At 45.3% G+C, this 19,390-nt stretch overlaps 1 protein-coding gene and 1 long non-coding RNA gene across 6 annotated transcripts in view; both read right to left on the minus strand.

Moving 5' to 3' along the window:
* Window positions 1-3,091: 3,091 nt before the first annotated feature.
* Window positions 3,092-5,050, minus strand: LOC138108955 (uncharacterized). The gene is made up of 3 exons (XR_011150159.1): window positions 4,812-5,050; window positions 4,499-4,704; window positions 3,092-3,813 (listed from the first exon to the last, which is right to left on the minus strand). It is a non-coding gene; the product is annotated as an uncharacterized lncRNA (long non-coding RNA).
* A 3,702-nt stretch (window positions 5,051-8,752) lies between these two features.
* Window positions 8,753-19,390, minus strand: part of RNF150 (ring finger protein 150) — a 123,479-nt gene continuing 112,841 nt past the window's right edge. The window contains exons 7-8 of one of the 5 annotated variants that reach the window (XR_011150451.1): window positions 10,050-10,146; window positions 8,753-9,503 (exon numbers count right to left, since the gene is read on the minus strand). Coding sequence is in view for 3 of the 5 variants with exons in the window: in XM_069012721.1 (XP_068868822.1) it covers window positions 17,062-17,180 (119 nt within the window). In the remaining 2 variants the exon portion in view is untranslated. Of the gene's footprint in view, window positions 17,181-19,390 lie in introns of all 5 variants that reach the window. The other 4 variants (XR_011150450.1, XM_069012721.1, XM_069012722.1 and 1 more) reach the window with 4 other exon arrangements.

The raw sequence follows: 19,390 nt of genomic DNA on the forward strand, positions 1-19,390 counted from the left end.
AGTGAGAACACGTGGAGAAAGACATTGTGGCACCAAGGTCAGTGGAAAGAAAGAGGGGGCGGAGGTGCTCTAATCATCAGAGTTGAAATTCTTCTGCAAGTCATGATGAAGACTATGAAGTCATAGTCTGTGAAGACTATGGTGAAATAGTCTGTCCCCCTGTAATCTATGAAGTCCACGGGGGATGCAGAATTCCACTTGTAGCCCATGGGAAAGGTGCCCACACCGAAGCAAGTGGAGGCAAGAAAAGATGTGTACTAGTTTGAAAACAAACCAGTGGGAGGCACCAAGTCAGAATAACAATTTAATGGGAAAATTAAAGAAAAGGAAAAAAAAAAACTAAAAGAGAACACTGGTTCAAACTGACAGAGTCAAGATACAACCTGAGTCCCTATTAGGCAGGGTGGTGGTAGCAGTCTGGTAGAATGGTGGTTGCGGTCCTCTGAAGCGGTGATCCTGTAGAAAAAATGTCTGCTCTTCCTCAGAAAGTCCAGTGGTAGCTGTGTAGCTCGTGTCCTGTGGAAATCCAGTGGAGAAGGGTTGTCTCTGGTGTTCAGTCTCAGATTATATCCATGATGGGATGCTTGGTTCCTCCCTCTGGGTGGAGCATCTCACAATGGGGTAATGAGTCATGAGGCCAAGTGTTGATTAGGCTCATTAACAGAAGATAGTCTGGAGGGAGTTATCTCTGAGTCATGTGGCAGGACAATGATGGGCCATTAACAGCAAGGTAGTCTGGGGGGAGGAGGCAAGGAAACGCTGCCCCACCTGATTTCAACAGCTCATGAGGATGGTAATAGAATACACCTCAACCCAGGACAAGATAAAATCCAGTGGGGGACCTGAATAGAGAGAGAAGGCCCTGGCTTCCAGAGATAGAGAAAGCCCTTGCTTCCAAACTAGAGCAGCCTATCCTTAAAAGACTGCACCTCGTGGACGGACTGGTGACCCATGTCACAGCAGTTCTGGGAAAACTGTTTTGCCCGTGGGGGGGACTCACGGCATAGCAGAAAGAAAAGACTCCTCTCCCTGAGCGACCTGAAAAAGATCTCTGGTAATGAACTGACCAATACTCACACCCCCTCCCCATCCATGCCCTGTCTCCCTTCGGTGACAGTGGGAAAGAGGGAGGGGCTGGGAAGGCTTATTTTACTTCTCATTATCCTCCTCTTACTCTGTTAATAATAAATTTACTTTATACCTTTAAATTTGAGCCTGTTTTGCCTTTAGAATGTTTTCTCCCAATCCTTATCTCAACTCATGAGCCCTTTGTTTTTTTTCCCTTCCTCTGCTTGGCTATAGCAGAGGGGAGTGAGTGAGTGAATGGTTTTCATGGGTGCCTGGTGTTTTAACCAGTGTCAAACCATGACACACACACACACACACATATATATATATATATAAAGTTTTTCCAAATATCCTGCTCCATTGTAGCTATTTTAAAGGCACAATTCTTTAAAGCACATCTTGTTTGCAGCTGTTTTCATGTGATGATTTGCCACATGACAAGCCAAAGTCAGGTAAACAGAAGGAATTACAGCAGTAACGGAGAAAAGGCAGGGAAGGAGGGGAAATACTCCCGAGCATCAAAGGTTCTGCAGAAGTGAGCAATAAAGGAAATATAAACATTATCCAAGGAACAGATGACCTGATTGCAACCTCTCTCAGTGGGAGTCAGGAATAATGCCGTGGGGTTGGAACAGCAAACTGGGACTGACCAAGAGACTGGAGGCTGAAAACGCATAGAAAGTATTAGAAATTTAGAGGACACCGTCTATTCTTATGTTGTCCCGGGGTGATGTGATGAGGCTGCTTGTCCCTTAGCCGTCCGCTCAGTGCCCAAGGCCGCTGTATCTTTAAGACGGACCCGGGGAGCGGGGCCGGAGCCGCAGGACCGGGCTCGGGTCGGTTCAGCGGCTCGGCCCAGCGGCTCTGGCTGCAGCAGCGCTCCGCCGTGCTCTGCAGGGAGGGCACCGGGGCCAGGGCACTGCTTCTTGGTGGTTTTTCGTTCCCGCTAGCTTGGGAAAAGGTTTTTTTTTCTTTCCTCCCCCTGGCCTCCCTACCTTCCTTCCCTTCTCTCTGGTCCGGGGAGCTGCGGGGTGGCCCCGGCTGGTCCGAACCCCGAGGAAGGCCAGGCCATTGAGCGAGGGGACACACAGGTCTGCCAGCTTCGCCTGCTGTGAGGAGGAGGACCGGCGCTGCAGAATCGACAGGTTTTTTTTCACATCTGCTCTTCTCCAGGCTGCTGTGTGAACTCTCATTCTCCTTCCCGGAGACTGGGGGCACCAGTTGCCAGCCCGTGTATTTTTCTTCTCCAGGCATTTGTTGTATTTTTGAGTTTTTCTGTTCTGCTGTGGGTGGGTGTGTAGGTGTGTGGGTAGAGGATAAGTTTCTGGGGTTAACATCTAATTGTTTTACTCAATCCTTTCTGGTTCCTTGCAGGGACCCCCTGCTTGCAGGGACCCCTTGCTCCCCACCCCCTCCTTTTACCATCCCCCCCCCCCCGTTTTGTTCTGTGTTAATAAACAGTTCCTTCTTTTCACTTTCACCTGCTTTTATCAATTTGTCTCATTGGCAGAGGAAAGGGGGAGGCCCCTTCCCTTTGGAGGAGGTGCTCATTCCAGAGCGTTTCCTCATAAAATTTTGTCTCCAAAACTGAGACATATGTCTTACAAATGTGGGAAACAAAGGCACCCAGTAGATCTGCAGGCAGCTCACAGATCTGGCTCCTGCTCCTCATCCTTCACCGATCTTGAAATAACCTGTCCTGGGGGGTTCTCTCCTGCTGAGATGCTGCCCCAGCCTGAGCTGCTGGTCTTCTCCTTTGGCCACCACTATCCCTCCAGCAAGAAAGTCCCAAAGAGTACCTCCCACACAGCCCTGCTCAGCTTGTGCTCTCACATCTCATACCTGTGGTCCAGGACAATCAATTCCCAGTTCCAATGGTTTTCATAAAAAGAGCAAAAAAAACTCCTTCAAATACCTCTTCCTTAACACACCCACCCACCGAGCTCACCACTGAATCCTCCCTTCAGCTAGTTTACCCCCTGAAATCTTAATAAAAAAGGAAATATTTTAACACGTTGATTTCAAAAGGTTTTTTTTCTTTTTTTTTTTTTTTTTTTTTTTTTTTTTTTTTTTAAGAGGTCAGCAGTATCACCTCCTTCTGAACAGTAAAAATGGAAGCATGGACTCTGAGCTTTAAACCTTTAAACACTAATAGAAGCTTTCGGTCATGTCCTGCAGCTCAATACCAGCAGTTTCTGTACCCCCTGTTCAGTGTCAGAGGCATAGCCCTTTAAAAGGGATCAACAAATTTAGTGAGAAAGGAGCAACAGGGGTGACAACATTTACAGTAAAGTATTAAAAGTAAAAATTTTAAAAAAATAAAGGAAAAGCATTTGACTCTCTGGCTATCAGCAAGCACTACAAACAAAAAGGCAGAAGCAATCCCTGTTTCCATCCAATTTAGAGGATAAACAAGACAGATAATATTTCCTAACACCAGCAAGAATAGCCATACTTGGGAGAGTTTCTGGCATTACAACCAAGGGCAAACCAAAACGAGCTGACAATTCTTCTGCTAGAAAGTCAAAATCATATTTATGCTTTGCATGCAGTTTGTATTTAATATGTCACTTGTGTGAAGTCAGACTTCACATCCCTGAGAGGGTCAAATGCATTTCTGAATTTCTCTGATTAATATCTCTAAGGCCTGAGGAGCGAGATTCAGCACCATTGATTTGCCTTGCTCCTTTGCTGGTGAGGTTTCATCTCAAGGCACATGACCTCGCTGCTGCACACGATTATAACCTTTAACAGAGGAGAGAGAAATTTTCATTGTCAGAGTGAAGCTGCTTTGCCACTGATGGAGTTTGGTGGCCAACAAAACACATGCACAGCACTTGGAATAATCATCACCCACCAGCCATCCCTGTTTCCATGCCCTTGGTTGGTACACTGGACACTGTCAGCAATTTGCCCAAACGAAGCCCATACTAAGCAGGACCCCAGGTCAGAGTAATTCTCCCCCTCAGCCTGACAAGGATGACAAGCCAAACTCCAGAAAATTGCCCACAGAGCCAGACAGAGACAGTAATACCCCATCCCAAAATATTTTGGGTAAGAGAAATATGGCCTTTTGTTAAATAATAGGGAATGCAAAACAAACCCCAGGAAAGTGAAGGATCCTGGGTAGCAATGCACAGGTGTACTCAGGGAGCATTTTAGACCATGAGCTGCTGGCATGGTTTAGCCCCAGCTGTCAATTAAGTATCACACAACTGCTTGCTCACTCCCCCTCATTCCCAGTGGGTGGGGGAGCAGAATCAGGAAAAAAAAAAAGTAAAAAAAAGTGTAACACCCCCTTCCCCCAAACCTGTGGGTTGAGATAAGAACAGTTTAATAACCGAAACTAATTAAAATAATAATGACAATACATAAAAAAAAATTAAGAAAAACAGCTGATGCATGATACAATTGCTCACGACCCACGGACCAATACTTATCTGATCCCGAAAGAGTGATTGGCCTGTTTCTGCGTAACTCCTCACACTTTATATCCTGGGATGATGTTCTGTAGTAGGGGACATAATTTTGACCAGTTTGGCTCTGCTATCCTGGCCATACTCCCTCCAAGCTTTCTGTGCACCTCCTCGCTGGCAGAGCATGGGACACTGCAAAGTCCTTTATTTAGGGTGAGCACTGCTGTAGAACAGCCAACATATCAGTGTGTAATCAATGTTATTCTCATACTAAACCCAGAACACAGCATTGACCAGGTACTTAGAAGAAAATTGACTCTATCCCACCTGAAACAAGGACAGCTGGGCAGACTACTCCAGCAAGGGACAACCAGCTTCAGGGAAAAAATACATTTTCCTACAGGCAAATCCTTAACACCCTGAAGAACAATGCCCCAGCATTGCTCTGAGTCTTTTTCTTCTGTCAAAAAGAAGGTGAACAAAGCCTAGGCATGGCAAGCAAAAGGTAAACAAGCAAGCAGTACTCCCCTTTTGCAGGCTCAGTGGGTCTGTGCCACCAGCCCCCAGAGATACTGCAAATGGCCTTCCAGCTTGCAGAGCATCTGCCTCCCACACACCTGGCTCAGCAGGAAGGGCCCCAGCTGGCCCTTGCCAACAGGCATCTGGGGAATTTGGGCAGTTGCTTGTATTTAAGACTTGGCTGAGCATAAGCAAAGAGAGAAATGGTTTGGTTTTTTTTCCCTTGGCACTAATAATCCTTTTCAAAGCAGTTTCACAGCTGAAAGTCAGTCGGGGTCAATTTGCTGTAGGAAAAATTCCCTGCTCTATTGTCCTTTAGGACGATTAATTTTAAGCCACCACCCTCATCAAAGCAGCACTGTAGCCAACACACCTCTGTGCAATTCTCCTCACCCGCTCTTTGGTATTTTCTGACTCTCACATTCAAGCCGGGCTGAAAACAAAACTCATCTCAGCCTCCCCGGGTGTGAACAACGTACCCTGCTCCCAGGTAGTGCTGCTGGGAGGAGGGAGCTGGTGCCAAGCACCTCCCTGCTGGTGAATGAGTGCATCCCAGGGCTGGGGGGATGAAGTAATTCACACCCTGAAGCTGTATCGCCAGCCTGTGTTGTACCTCGGGGACATGAAACAGCCTGGAGAGGTGGGGGTGATGGCTGAGCTGATGAATGGCACTGAATTAGCTCTGGTGGAATTGTGTCCAGTAAGGTCCATGTACAGATGGAGGCCTCTCATGGTTGGGCTGAAATAGGACATGAGATCCAGTGTGCTACAATGGCCATCATGATCTAATTTGGGATTTTACTGGCCTCAAAATTTCACTCCCATCTGAGTGCAATTCCCAATGCAGGGTAACTCTGGCAATTCATGTCTGGGCCTGCCTGCACAGTCTGATCCATAGCCCAAGCCATGCAAAAATTACCTGCTTTTAAATGGTTTCAGGGCATGCACAAACAGAAGTTTAACCAATTTATTTAAAAAACATCTTTCAGTCAAAATGTAGCTGAAATGTGCCATTTCCTTCCCCGATGGGATTGAGCTGTGGTGGGAGCTGCAGTGTTGGTCTCCAGTCCCACTTTTGTCCCTGTCCTGCTGCTCACCTCCTGCTGAAGCCACAGGTATCCTGGCTGGGTTTTGCTTCGTTTTACCTGGCCATGACCTGGGGTAGCAGTTCTGCTCCCCTCTACCAAATCTGCTGGCTCCTGGGCAAGACACACAGCTTTCCTGGGCTTCCTTTCAAACACACCCTGGGTGACCCAGGGAATCTCATGAAGCGGCTGACAAGGGCTAATTGCAGCCTTTTAATTAAGTGACCTGCAGCCCTCGATCCCTATCCCGCAGGTGCAGTGCTGCTCCAGAATATGTAGCAATTCACGCCCCAAACCTGGAGGGAATGGTTTGGTGGCTTCCTGTGCTTCCTCACCCCTGCTAAGATGCTCAGAAGAGGCTTTTCCCCACCGATAGGATGGACAAGGAGGGAATTCCCCGGGCTGTGCGCAAGGGGGAACGTTCCAGGGAGAGCAGAGAACCCCCTCACAGCGGGACTTTTCACTTGTTTAACACGGTAAATAGTCACTGAATTGGCTCAATATATAAAGCCAGGCCTAGATGGGTGCCAGAGACACCGTGGCGCGGGTAGCCCGCCCGAGGCTGGGCGATGGATTCGCGAGGCAGGAGAGCCTCCTGCTGGAGAGACACGGCGCGGGATGGAGGATGCGGGATGTAGCATGCAGGCAGCTGCCTCTGCCCGCTGTCCCCACGGAGCGACAAACACCCTTTACCGCTGATTTTTGGAACCACTTTCTTAAGTCCTTGAGGCTGCGCCCCTGCCTCCCTTCCATCTCCTCCAACCGTTATTCCTTTGCCTCCAGGAGCCGAGGCTTGGCACCCCATGGCACCTCTGGAGGAGCTCCGGGATGCCCAGGTAGGGGGGCACTGCTGGTGCTTGGGGCTGGGGCATGCAAGTAACATCCAAAACCCATGGGGGTGTTACTGTGTTACTGCCACGGGGCTTGTCTCCATCCTCCTTTCCTGACATTGGGCTCTGCCTGGGGACTCCATGCCATGCAGTTAAGGAAAGGGCAGTGAGGTCTGGAGAAAGGCAGCGAGGACATAGAATCATAGAGCTATGGAATTGTTAAGGCTGGAAAAGACCTCTAAGATCATTAAGTCCAACCATTAACCCAGTGCTGCCAAGCCCACTGCTAAACCAAGTCCCTGAGTGCCACATCTACATCTTTTTGAACCCTTCCAGGGATGATAATTCCACCACTTCCCTGGGCAGCCTATTCCAATTCCTGACCACCCCTTCAGCAAAGAAATTTCTCCTAACATCCAATCTAAACCTCCCCTGCTGCAACTTGAGGCCATTTCCTCTGTCCTGTCACTTGTTGCTTGGGAGAAAAGACAGAATCCCACCTGGCTACACCCTCCTTTCAGGGAGTTGTAGAGTGATAAGGTCTTCCCTGGGCCTCCTTTTCTCCAGTATAAAACCCCCCAGCTCCCTCAGCTGCTCCTCATAGGACTTGTGCTCTGGACCCTTCCCCAGCTTTGTTGCCCTTCTCTGGTCATGCTCCAGCACCTTTATGTCTTTCCTATAGTGATAAGCCCAAGACTGAACACACGCTAAGGCATGGAACAGCATCTCACAAAATAAGACTCAGTGAGCTCAGGCCCTGCAGCCAGGCAGCACTGACACCTGTTTTAGCAGTTGAACTTGATGATCTCAGAGGTGTTTTTGAACCTCAAGAATTCTATGACTCCATAATATAGTAGACCTTTTTAAAACGAGGTGTGGCGTGAAGGGAGTAGACTTGTCCTGGTGTTGCTCCTTTGTAGGTGTCGGCTCCCAGCCCTGGTTGAGTCAGACTAAGTGGGCTGCTGGTTGGAGCCAGCACGGCGGCCCCAAGCAGGGACAGAGGAACAACTTCATCTGAGCTCAGGGCTCTCACAGATGAGTGCTGGGGCTCTGCCAACACATCTAAGGCATTACCGCTCCCAGATGGCTGCTCTGTCCCTCTGCCAGGAGGGACATGCTTCCTAGCTGGAGCAGGAGGAGGGACATCTGCCTAGCCTTCAGCCACCAGGAGTTGCTGCTGGCCTCCCTGTGCAAGCTTGCCTTTGCTCTCAGGTGAGAGGGTGGACCGTAAAGCCAAGCTGCAGATGCAGATGCCCAGGAGGATGTCCAGAGGAACAATGCAGCCTGCAACAGGGAGGGGCTCAGGCACCTGAGGGTAGTGACACTTTCCCACTTCCATTGCTGCCAGGACTCACCAGCAACTTGTTTGCACAGAGATCAAAGCTGAGGAATGAGCATTTTGCAAAATTATAGCCTCACCTATTAAGCACTGATTTCTTACAGCTGAATTCTGATAAATGCACTAGCTCATTCTTTTGGGCCATGAAGTGCTCAGGGATACCCCAAACCTTGATCTCCCCATGTTAGAGAATTATCCTCTCAGTGTTTTTTTCCAGAGCAGCTTCCCGAGACCCAGCACAAGTGAATGCACCTCCTTTTTGGACACCCTAAAAGTGCATTTTCTTTCTTAGCATGGTTTGGATATCATGGGACCCAGAGTTACACATACTGCTGTGCAGTGCAAACCTGGATAAATTCCCTCTGAATCCCACATCCTCTCCATTGTCTGTGATGTGTCTGAGTGTCACCTCCTTGAATCGGAGGAGCGAGTACAATTTGCCTTATTCCTTCTGGAAAAAAAGCCACAAAACAACAGAGCCCAGAGCAGCACAGATTTAATTCCATATTTTGACCAGAAATTAATTCCATATAGAGCGGAGAGTGATGTAGCACGAGCCCCAAGTATGTGCTTGCATCCTGCAATGAATTGCCTGACGCTCTTCGTTATTTATAGCCCTGGTGGCGTTGCCGGCAGCTCCGCGTGGCGCTACCTTTGCTGCGCTACTCCCTCGTCGCCTCTGCCTCCCGCCAGCTGTGTTGTGTGCAGCTCACACGGCAACTGCGCACAGCTGCCTGCCAAGGAAAACCGGCCCCGTTCCCCCCGAGCCAGCTAGGAAATGCAGGCAGGGAACAAAGCAGCTGGCAGTCAGGGAGATGCGTGGGGAAGAGCGAGACCGGATTTCTTGGCTAGCAAGACATAAAGCCTCTTTCCAAAGACAACCGAGGGTTTGTTTTGGTGTGGAGGGCTTCTGCCCTTGGAGCAGGGCTGGTGGGATGGGAGCTTCAGGCTGTGCTGCTGACTGGCTGACAGGAGTTGGGAGGAGAAAAGTAATTCCCGGCGTTGCTGATAAAGCCACGTTAAATCGCATGCGGTTTTCCTGCTCTGAGCCAGCTGCTGCCCCTCTGTCGTGGACAGAGCAAAGACGAACGGGGTGGGGGTGGGTGCATAGGAGCAAAGAGGCAGCAGGGTCTGGGGAGCTGAGCGTGAACTTGCCCACAGCTGCTGCCTTCCTGGCTCCTGGGTGGAATCCAACTTAGGGCTCCAGCCTATCTGGCATGTGGTCACCTCGAAGGCGGCGCTGTGTCTGGAAAAGAGAGGTGTGTGTGCTGGCGGCACCAGACAGAAAGCAAAAAAAGGTGGGCCAGGATGGGGGCAGGCTGGGACCCGTGGCAAGGCTGTAGCTTGAGCCTGGAGTTGGCTCCTTCAGGGATTTCTCTCTGCCTTCTTTTGCATCTACTGGAAAACTTTTCTGTAAGTCTCTTAAATTACATTTAGGCAGGATTTATACTGTACCTCAAATCTATTGCAAGCAGCATACCTATGCTGGATGACAAAACAACCCCGGGCTCTCCCCCTCGCCCTGCTCCCAGGGATACACAGTGATGTCTGATAAGACAAGGGAAGAGCAGCTGGATGCATGGCAGTCATCTTTTAAAGCTGTTTTAACACATCATGCCCAGTGTCTGGGCTGAGGCTGCAGCTCTCCCTTGAGGTAGCAGAAGCATTTACCTCTCACACAGCTGCTGCTTTCTGATTAGAAGCAACTGAAGGGCAGAGGGGACCAGAGCAGTAATGAGCTGGAGAGGTGTCACGAAGGCCACGCTGTCACTTGGGTTCCTTCCCACTGTACCTTCTGCCTCCTATGAATGCCAAAGTTTGCAGTGGCTGATTTCAGGAAGAAACTCCTCACAAGTTTCACACATCAGGAAATTCCAGGTTTACACAGGCTATTAGAAAATACATACAACACAATAATCAGATTTGTTTTATTAAAAAACTCGCAATAAAATTCCTTTGAATTCACCATCTTAACTTTGAGAGTTGCAATATTTTACTAGTACGTAATAACACAGTCTCACATATTTACATTATAATCCTCTATATAACAAAAATAGCCATGTTGTACTACTGAATAATGCTTCCAAGTATTAGCCTCAACATTTCAGTATTTCCCCCAGCTGAGTCACTGTTTATGCTCTTTAGCATTTACAGTATCTAACAAAGCAAAAAGGACACAAAATAATAAAAAGTATGTGTCTCATGATTTCAGGCAAATCCCTTTAAGATGGTAGTTCTCCGACTCCCACATTTTTCAAGAGAGATAAAGTGCATTGGAGACGAAGATGTATACATTATAAAATGTCAGCAAAGAGTTAAAAGTTTATTTGCAAGACTGTACAAGGAAAAAAAGGCAAAAAAATCTTCACAAACTGCTACTGCACAGTTTTGGCAGCACGTCACAGGTAGCAGGTAAAGGGAGGGAATGAAAAAGCCAACTACCAGAAAAAGGATGGCCCATGCAAATGCCACAGTGTGACTTTGCCATGGCCTTTTGGTAGGTGTTTCCCAAACCAAAGCTGCAGCATAGCCAGAGCCACAGTGCAGGAGTATAACAACCCTGCATCCGCCCAGCTTGCTGAAGCTGGTGGCTCTGCCAGGCAGGGACAGAGGGCTGAAGCCTCCCAGTAAATCTGCTCCTGCTGTCCAGAGCAGGACTGATTACCTTGGAGAATTTCACTGGGACAGACCATTGTCTCTGAACTGGAAATTATTTTGTTAAGCTGTGCACTGATCCATGTGGTATTTATTTCGTTTGGGATTTTTATTTTCTTTATAACACTGGCATTTGCTGGTATGGCTCTGCTGCATGTGAGAAGAGACACGGCTGGAAAAAGCTTTGTAGCCACCACTGAAAACCAGGATACTGCTGCTCTGTTCAGGAACTGCATACAAGTGGGATGCCACTTTTTTTTTTTTTTTGGTCTGCTTATAAACTACTCTAAATAGAAATAATTCTCTTCTGGAAATGGATGGAATGTATATTTTGACAAGTACAAAATTGTTTTAAATGTTCACTAAATACAAGGAACATCTTGGTATAAAAATAACAGACCCACCCACTGTCCCCTCTTTACATATCTAATTATAAAATGGAACAGTCATTTCAGGTTCCTAACATAAAACAAGAATTGAAGATGGCATTACATACATATACAAAACATTTAGGTATTTGACATCTGAAATAACTGTATACATTCAGAGCAAACAAGCATCTTGATCTGGCTATTGTGATTAGTGCTACACAGGACTGAAGAATCAAAAAATAAAGAAGAAAGGGAAAACACTATTTCTCCTTTTTTTCCCTCTAATTTCTTTTCCCATTCACTACAGAAAGAAGTAACTTCCACCAATTCACAATTAAAATACTCGAGAGAGACAAGATTATATTCAGATGGAAAAATCATCTGTTGGCTTTTCATTCAAAATCCACATCTTTCATTTCTTTATTTCTCCCTTTGAAATACAGCTCCTGCTTAGAAGGGTGTTTCCTTGAAAAAGAAATGGGCAGATAAAGGGGCCAAGTGGGTGTCCAGCCCAGCAGGGTAAGCAGCACAGCAGAGGGACAGCCCTTACCCTTGCCTTCACTCTCCATCCCAACCCGCAGCTGCCATCTGCTTCACAAACAAACCCTCCCTGAACAGTCCATCTGGCATTCCTCATTTTCTGAAACTATCAATTAGTTCAGGTAACAGATTGGTAAAATGAAAGAAGTGCTTATTTTGGATCAATTATCCCTATTTAAGAAGCCTGTGAAAGCAACACCTCCAGCCTTGTTTTCCCTCAGCCCTGTAATATACCACATTGTGTTTCCTGCTTGTGCTAACCAAGCCAATTCACTGCCATCATGCTACCTGCCCCAGATACACATTTTGCATCTACAAAACAAATGAGTCCATATGGGCTCAATGTTCATCAACAAAGTTCCAATCCCAGGGTCAGCACTGGCCATGAAGAAGCTTGGCTGTCCTGAACCTGCTGAAAGCCCACGGCCTGCTTTTCACCAAGCCCTGGAATTGAAGGCCAGCTCCTTTCCCTTCTCTGACCTGCTCCAAGAGGTACTGGCAGCATAAAAAACGGGAGGAATCAACACTGTGCAAGTTTGATCCCATGATCTCCTTCCCCTGCAACAAAGGCTCACGCTTGGGCAAACACTTGTGAGATGGGCCAGGAAGGAACAGGCTGGATTTCTCTGCCATTTTAGTTCTGTGAAATGGATGCGCCCCAACGTCAATGCCCTTCTTGCAATGACCTCCTTGGGATTTGATCCAGGGGTCATTACTGAGATCCAAGGGATCACTTATCATATGTGATTTTGGTAATTTATTTTTCCGAACTGCCTCTATAAAGCCTTTTTCTTTAGTGCCACAATCTCCCTCAAACAAAAGGCCTAAAACTGACAAGTGCTTCTGATTTCACTACAGTACAGTTTCCATACTCACATCAACACACTTTTATATGCATACCTGTCAATTTAATTCTATAGAGTACTTAAAGAATGAACTGCAGTGCTATGATAGTCCTGATCCTGGTTTTGAGGCTCTAAAGCAGTCAGAAAATAAAAAACCTCAAACCCTCAGTAAGTGCCAGATCTGTATCCCCACCAGAACAGGTGAGCTGTGGAGAGGGAATTTAGACCTGGTGCCTCACACATCTGCATGCACACATCAGGTTGGTTGTGAGTGCAAAATTCTGCGTGTATAACCTTCTATGCATCCTACTTATTGAACAGACCTTTGGGAAGGCAGCTTAGTGAAACCCAAGAAAATCCAAGTATACTCTGAGCGCAGTTTCTGTCTGACCAAGTTTTATCCTGCAACCCAGCTGGAGTGATGATGAGCCTCACTAAGGCAAATGCTTCTCCCACCTACTACTTGCTCATGGAAAAAAGAGACAAGCGCTTCAGACGACAAGACAGGAATTGCTGGGAGAGGCACAGGATCAGCTTAATAACAAGAGTGTCTTTTCCTGGGAGCCACACAATCCCCTGGCCACTGGCCCCATGCAGGAGGTGCCCCCCCCACCCAGTCATAGTGCCAGCCTGCAGAATTGTATCCGTGAGCACTTGCTTGTCAGAGGGCTCTAGAGGATTTTGTTCTTTCCTGGCTGCAAGCTAAAGGCTGCTCTCCCTTCTCAACAGCCAGTACTGTGTCCCCAGCAGCTGAACCCCACGTACTTAATGCCCAAGCTTAGCGGGCAGCAGTACCAAGGTGTGCATGGACATGCAGACCTGCAGAATTAAGGCTTTCATACATGTTACAAACACAAATCAGGGGGTCTTATTGTTTATAAAGCACCTCAAATTCCCAAGGCAGTTCACAGGTTATATATGCAAAGAATACTGTCAGTCAGGTCAAGCTTTAGGAAAACATTTCCTTTTGACACAGGGGCTTAATTATGCTCATAGAAGACCTTGAAAATAACGTGATTTTGGTACAAGTCCAAAATTAGTCATAAGTGTTTTTTTGAAGAAGGACGGAATAAAACATTTACTTAAGTGCTTTCCTAAGTTCAGGCTTCAGTGATGTGTAACCTGGCTTTGCCCTCATCATCACTTAACAGTGCTCAGAGCTGCAGAACACCTGAGAACAGGGATGGAACATCTTCCCTGAGTGAACCTGCAAGTGGAACTGGGAAAACAGAAGCAGAAAGACTCCTGACCCAGATTTGCTAGGATGCCTCTTCTAAAAGGCATAGCACTAATTGGTGGTATGTCAAACCACTCACCCAGCCTAACACTCTGCCAGTGGCCACCTGTGGACCCTAAGGGACCAGATCTAATATGGGATATTTAGGAAAAGTGTGTGCACAGTGCGAGACCTCAAAAAGTTCTTCATTAACTCTCAAATATGTGCAGGGTCTCAATTACCAAATCTGTGATGCCTTTTTGAGCACAGCTCCCTTTAATGATTTTGCTGGGCAAAGGACCCAGCTCATTATCAGCTGGGAGTTTCCCCTCCTGCCTTGCTTTTCCAGACTTTGCTTGTTCTGCTGTGCCATGGGTGGCTCTGCTATGGCAACAGCTAATTGGTCAATCTGTCCATTGAGATCAACTTAATTCAGTTCATGAAATAAAACACTTTGTGACAGCTCCTCAGAAACCCAAGCAGTTTGGCCAGGAGTTCTCTGCCTGTGTGCTGAGCTACAGTGGGCATATGTGAAAGGATCACTGACAACTCAGACATTGTGTTCGTGATGTTCCTGTGATATGTAGCACCCAGGCTCCAGTGCTGGAGAAGAAATTATACCAGTGTGTGGACTTTCTATAAGGAGCCCTGACTGTATATAACCAGCTTCACTTCTTCCCCTGCAGTCGTCTGAAATGAATTTCATTCCTGGGTCAAAATTGGTGTAAGCACCACTTAAATCTGCATTATTTACAGAGCTTAAGTGGAGCTGATGCAGTACCTTGTGCAAACTCTCTTGTATAGGAGTCAATTTTAACATTAATGTGTCAGGCATTTCCCATAGCAGCAAGGAATAGAGAAGACATAAAAGAATAAGGAAAACAAGACTACAGAACCACAAATAATTGTCAAAACTGACCTAGTGTAACCTCTGGAATAGCCCGTAACTTTCTTTTTTAACCAAGACTTCCACCTGCCTCTATCTCATTAATTGAAAAAAGATTTTCATTCCAATGGCTTCTAAAGATGTAGCAGCACATTTATGGGTCATTTTCATAGAATAACAGAATGGCTTGGGTTGGAAGGAACCTTAAAGATCATCTAGTTCCAAATCCTCTGCCATGGGCAGGGACATCTTTCCCTAGACCAGGTTACTCAGAGCTCCTTCCAACCTGGCCTTGAACACTTCCCGGGACGGGGCATCCACAGCTTCTCTGGGCAACCTGTGGCAGTGCCTCACCACCCTCACAGTAATAATTTATTTCTAATATCTAATTGAAATCTGCCCTCTTTCAGTTTAAAACCTTTACCTCAAGGCTACCCTGCAATTTAGGGACTAAGAACATAAAACAAAATTAAACTAAATGTTTAATTAGTTCTAAATGGACAAAAGAGCATGGAGAATATTTTTTCCTTCCTTCTGTACTAAAGAAGCAAGTCAGCCAAAATTTTAGGGATTGTTCTAAACACATTTGTTCCTGAATAAAATCTAACAAACACAAATTTTTGCTGGAAGCTGGTTTTCACATTTAACAAGTAAATCCACAAGGAGATTAAATGCAGCAAGAGCCCCAACAGTTGCATTTTTAGATGCTACCATGACACTGCCAAGTCAAAATGTTTGACCTCTGCATGAAATTTCAATGTAAGATGAATTGTTGATTCTCTGGATTGACTCAGGAGGCAGTAATGTGATTCAAATCATCTGACTCTCAACAGAAACCATGTACTCTTGTGTAACAGTAAGCTACTTCACAGTTCAGTATTTTGACTGAAAAACCAAATGATGCACTGAACAACTAACAATGAGCTCTCACCTGGAAAGCAGAACTCAGGATAAACTAAATTATTATGTCAGGTCATTATTATTTAGGTGTTTTGATTTATGTTAGTTCTTTTATTTTCAAATTCCCTCCCCAATATATTTTGGTGTACGTATCTGTATACAAATTGCAAATATTCTGTTATGTTTCCATCAACGTTGACAGGGACTCTGGAGGGCAGCAAACCACCTGAACTCTTGTGTTAGATAATAAGCAGACAGAAACTGCTGTCAAAATGTAAGAAATGAAACACACTAAGGGAAAAAGACCGAAAGCAAACCAGAAATTAAACATTTCAAATGGCTGCCTCTTGCTCCATTAGCAATTTCTGACACTGATAGCAGCATCTCCAGATCCTTTGTAAGAATACTGTCACCCACTTAATGCAGAACTGTTAATAAGCAGCCTCTGGAAACCTCTCAGATGCTCCTTTAGCCCACTGATCTGGTTTTGGTCTGTAAAATTAAGAAAAAACCTGATGTTATACTAGATATTTTTTTCCAGCTAGTGAATTGTCATTTGAAGGAAGGCCACTAATGTACTGACACCTGCTAATAGCATAAAATACAGGACAGGACTACATGGATGGAGTGACGCTTTAAGCTTTTCTTTCTCTCCTTCACACAGTACAATACTTGTCTAGAACAGAGCCCTAAGTAAAAGACAAACTAATGCAGTTTTAACCCAAATTTCTGCTAACTCAGAGCTCTCTTACAAGTAAAGGCCTTCAGAATATACCATTTCCAAGCCTTGCAATTAATGAAAGCAGGCTTAACATTAATGCAGGGTGCTGGTGCATCATCCTTCTGAAGCCAGCCACATTTACTTCATGCAGAAACAACAAGGCAATGATAAATCCTGGTAAGATCATGAAGTGACCAGTGAACGGGAATTCAGATTTCTGGATTGAACTCTTGAAAAAGCTGGGGTCAGTCAATAAAAACAGAGTGTCCATCCATAACAAACTGTAAACAAACAAACAAATAAAATAAACATATGCCTTTTCAAAAGAACTCAACAAACATTTGATTGAACAAGTGTAGAAAACACTCAAGCTGTCATTTCAGTTGCATGTTTATGAGCCCCTGAAGAGTTCCATGACTGCTCTCAAGCACGTGGGTAAACTGGAAGTGTGCATCTCCCATGTGAACCAAACGAAGGTGTGTAGATGATGAAACTGCATCCAGGCAGACACAACTGTTGCTATTGCTTTTCATGACCATCTCAGTATGGAGTGTGCAGGAGTGACAGTGCTCTGGAGGCATGTGCATGACTGGTCCAAATCCTAGAAAGCTGACTCGGTCCCTACCTGTGACCTTCCCCTGTCATTTAGTGTTGGATCTCTGTTTCTTTTTCAAGATTTCACCTCTTCGCAGTCTTGATCAGTGGAAAGCTCCACATCGGACAGTCCAACCTCCATTGCCATAATCAATGAAATATCTGAATCACTGCTGACTGCTGGCTCCTGTTCATCTGTGAGGGTAGAAAAGACAGGAAAAGGTCGTATCTTTCTGTTAACGTATTACTAAGTTTTAGTTCTGCAGGTGAAACCCACAGGTCTCTCTACCTCTGAGGTTGTGATTAGATTCCAAACCGTGCCCTTACTCAGTATCTGTCTAAAACACTTCAAAAATATCACAAAATTCAAGCCCATTCATAGTGAAAAACAGGATGAAAAGGATCCTGGATGGGTAACAATTTCTTATCTTAATCCTCCCAGGGCTTTTCATTCACGTCCTTCATGAACTTCTTCCCACTACCTGAGAAATTCCCTCCCTTTTTACTTCATCAACCTGGTATCATCCTACTCTCCCCACAAAGACAGCAAGTTAAGGACAAAGCCACAGGCACCTAGTGGAGCAACTCCAGTCATCAGGAAAACATTCCTAACAGGAAAAAATCTGCCCAAATTCTCATTAAGTGACAGAATCTTGGAGGACATTTTTAAGAGGGCAGTAGTCTAATGTCTGGAAGTACCAATGTGGGAATTGGACCAGGACAAAACAAATCCAGGACTTTGGACCAGGCTACCTGCCTTCTCAAGTGGCTTCTCTCATCCTCTTCTAGTCTCTTTAAATTTACACTTTACTCTGATTTGAAGATACGTTGCAGGTTCTTGATTCAGGCCAAAGGGATCTACCTTAATGCACCATGACCCCAAATACACTAAGAGTTGTGTTACTGACTTCTGCCAAACTGCAAATCACATCAAAACTACAAGCATAGGAAGAGCAACTTGTTTTTGTTTTGATCCCACAGCACTTACCTGTGTGTATTTAGCAGCAAATAAAGCCAACAGATTTTAAAGGACTAAAAGCTAATTTTCTTCCAAGAACAATCAGGAGAAGCAAAGCACACTAGGGAGATTTTCAAAGGCACAAAACCCTCACAGGAGGCTGAGTCCTGAGAGAAAAATTTGATGGTTCATATTTTCAAGTGGTTTAATTACAATGATGGTATTTATACTGTAACAATACAATGTATTTAAATCTGTGGAAGTTTTTTCTTTACATATTTTATTTTTCAGACAATAGAAGCAGAGCCTGATTGATGCTAAAAAGTCTAGAAGTTGAATATCTAAGAATTAATAAGTAAGAAACATGACAGAAGAGCCAAGAAAATAACTCCTCACAGTTTAATTATTCACTTGAAGCTAAGTGAGCACAATTAGTCACCTCTCAAGAGCAGCATGATTTTTAAATCTTTTATAGAAAACACCCCCACATGTGTTTACTTGTGCTGGGATTAGACCTCATGTTCTGTGGAGAAAGCTTGAATGGGGTCTGCATTATTTCAACTGAAAGAGTCAGTGTTTTCCTTTGCAATTCTTCCCAGTTTTCACCCTGGATTATTTTTATACTTTCTTGATTGCAAGATAAATAATTAATGCACACAATATCTTTACATCTCTTTCTGCCCTTTCAATATGACATTAGTAAACATTTCAAGGCTTTGCTTCTGACTATAAATGTTTCCACTGGAGGTGGAGGAAGTATTTACAAGCTGAATGATACAACCTCTGCAGACTTCAGTGGGCTTCAATGACATTGAACCTTTAAGTGAACTGCTAGATCCTAGAGCACATCAGAGCATCTCATATACCTCCAACACCTAAAGCATCATCTTTAGTGCTAACAGCTCCCTGAGCCAGAATAATGTGGTTTCAGACCACTGGATTATTTATCATTCCTCTATAATTAATAGAATTCTTAAGAACAATGAAAATTATGCTTAACAGCAAGTTTATTTTTGCAAGACAGAGTTCCTAAGGCTTAGCCATGTTGAACAGCCACTTGGAGCACTCTTGAGAGCCGAAGTGTTTTCCATCTGACCTAGCTATGCAGAAGAAAAGGACTGGCTGAATGGTGACAGCCAGATGCATGCTGAAGAGGCAGTCAAAGCTGCCAACACCAAATGTCAGAGCATCAAACAAGCAGTGTTTAATAGTGCTGAAATGTTATTTCAAGAATTGTTGTTTCTTCCAGGGTTGCACAGCAGAAAAAAATGTCAAGTGAGTTCAAGACAGGCAGATAGGACAAGACCAGATTTTCAGCTCACCTACCTAATGTCTGATGGAGGTACAGCAGCACCCACTCTCCAAACCAGCAAACTTGAGTTTTACATTACTAATCCTATAAAATTATTCAAATTCTTGGATTTTAGTCTTTGCAAAGTGTGGGCTT

The sequence above is a fragment of the Aphelocoma coerulescens genome, chromosome 4, assembly GCF_041296385.1.
Source record: "Aphelocoma coerulescens isolate FSJ_1873_10779 chromosome 4, UR_Acoe_1.0, whole genome shotgun sequence".
Lineage (NCBI taxonomy): Eukaryota > Metazoa > Chordata > Aves > Passeriformes > Corvidae > Aphelocoma > Aphelocoma coerulescens.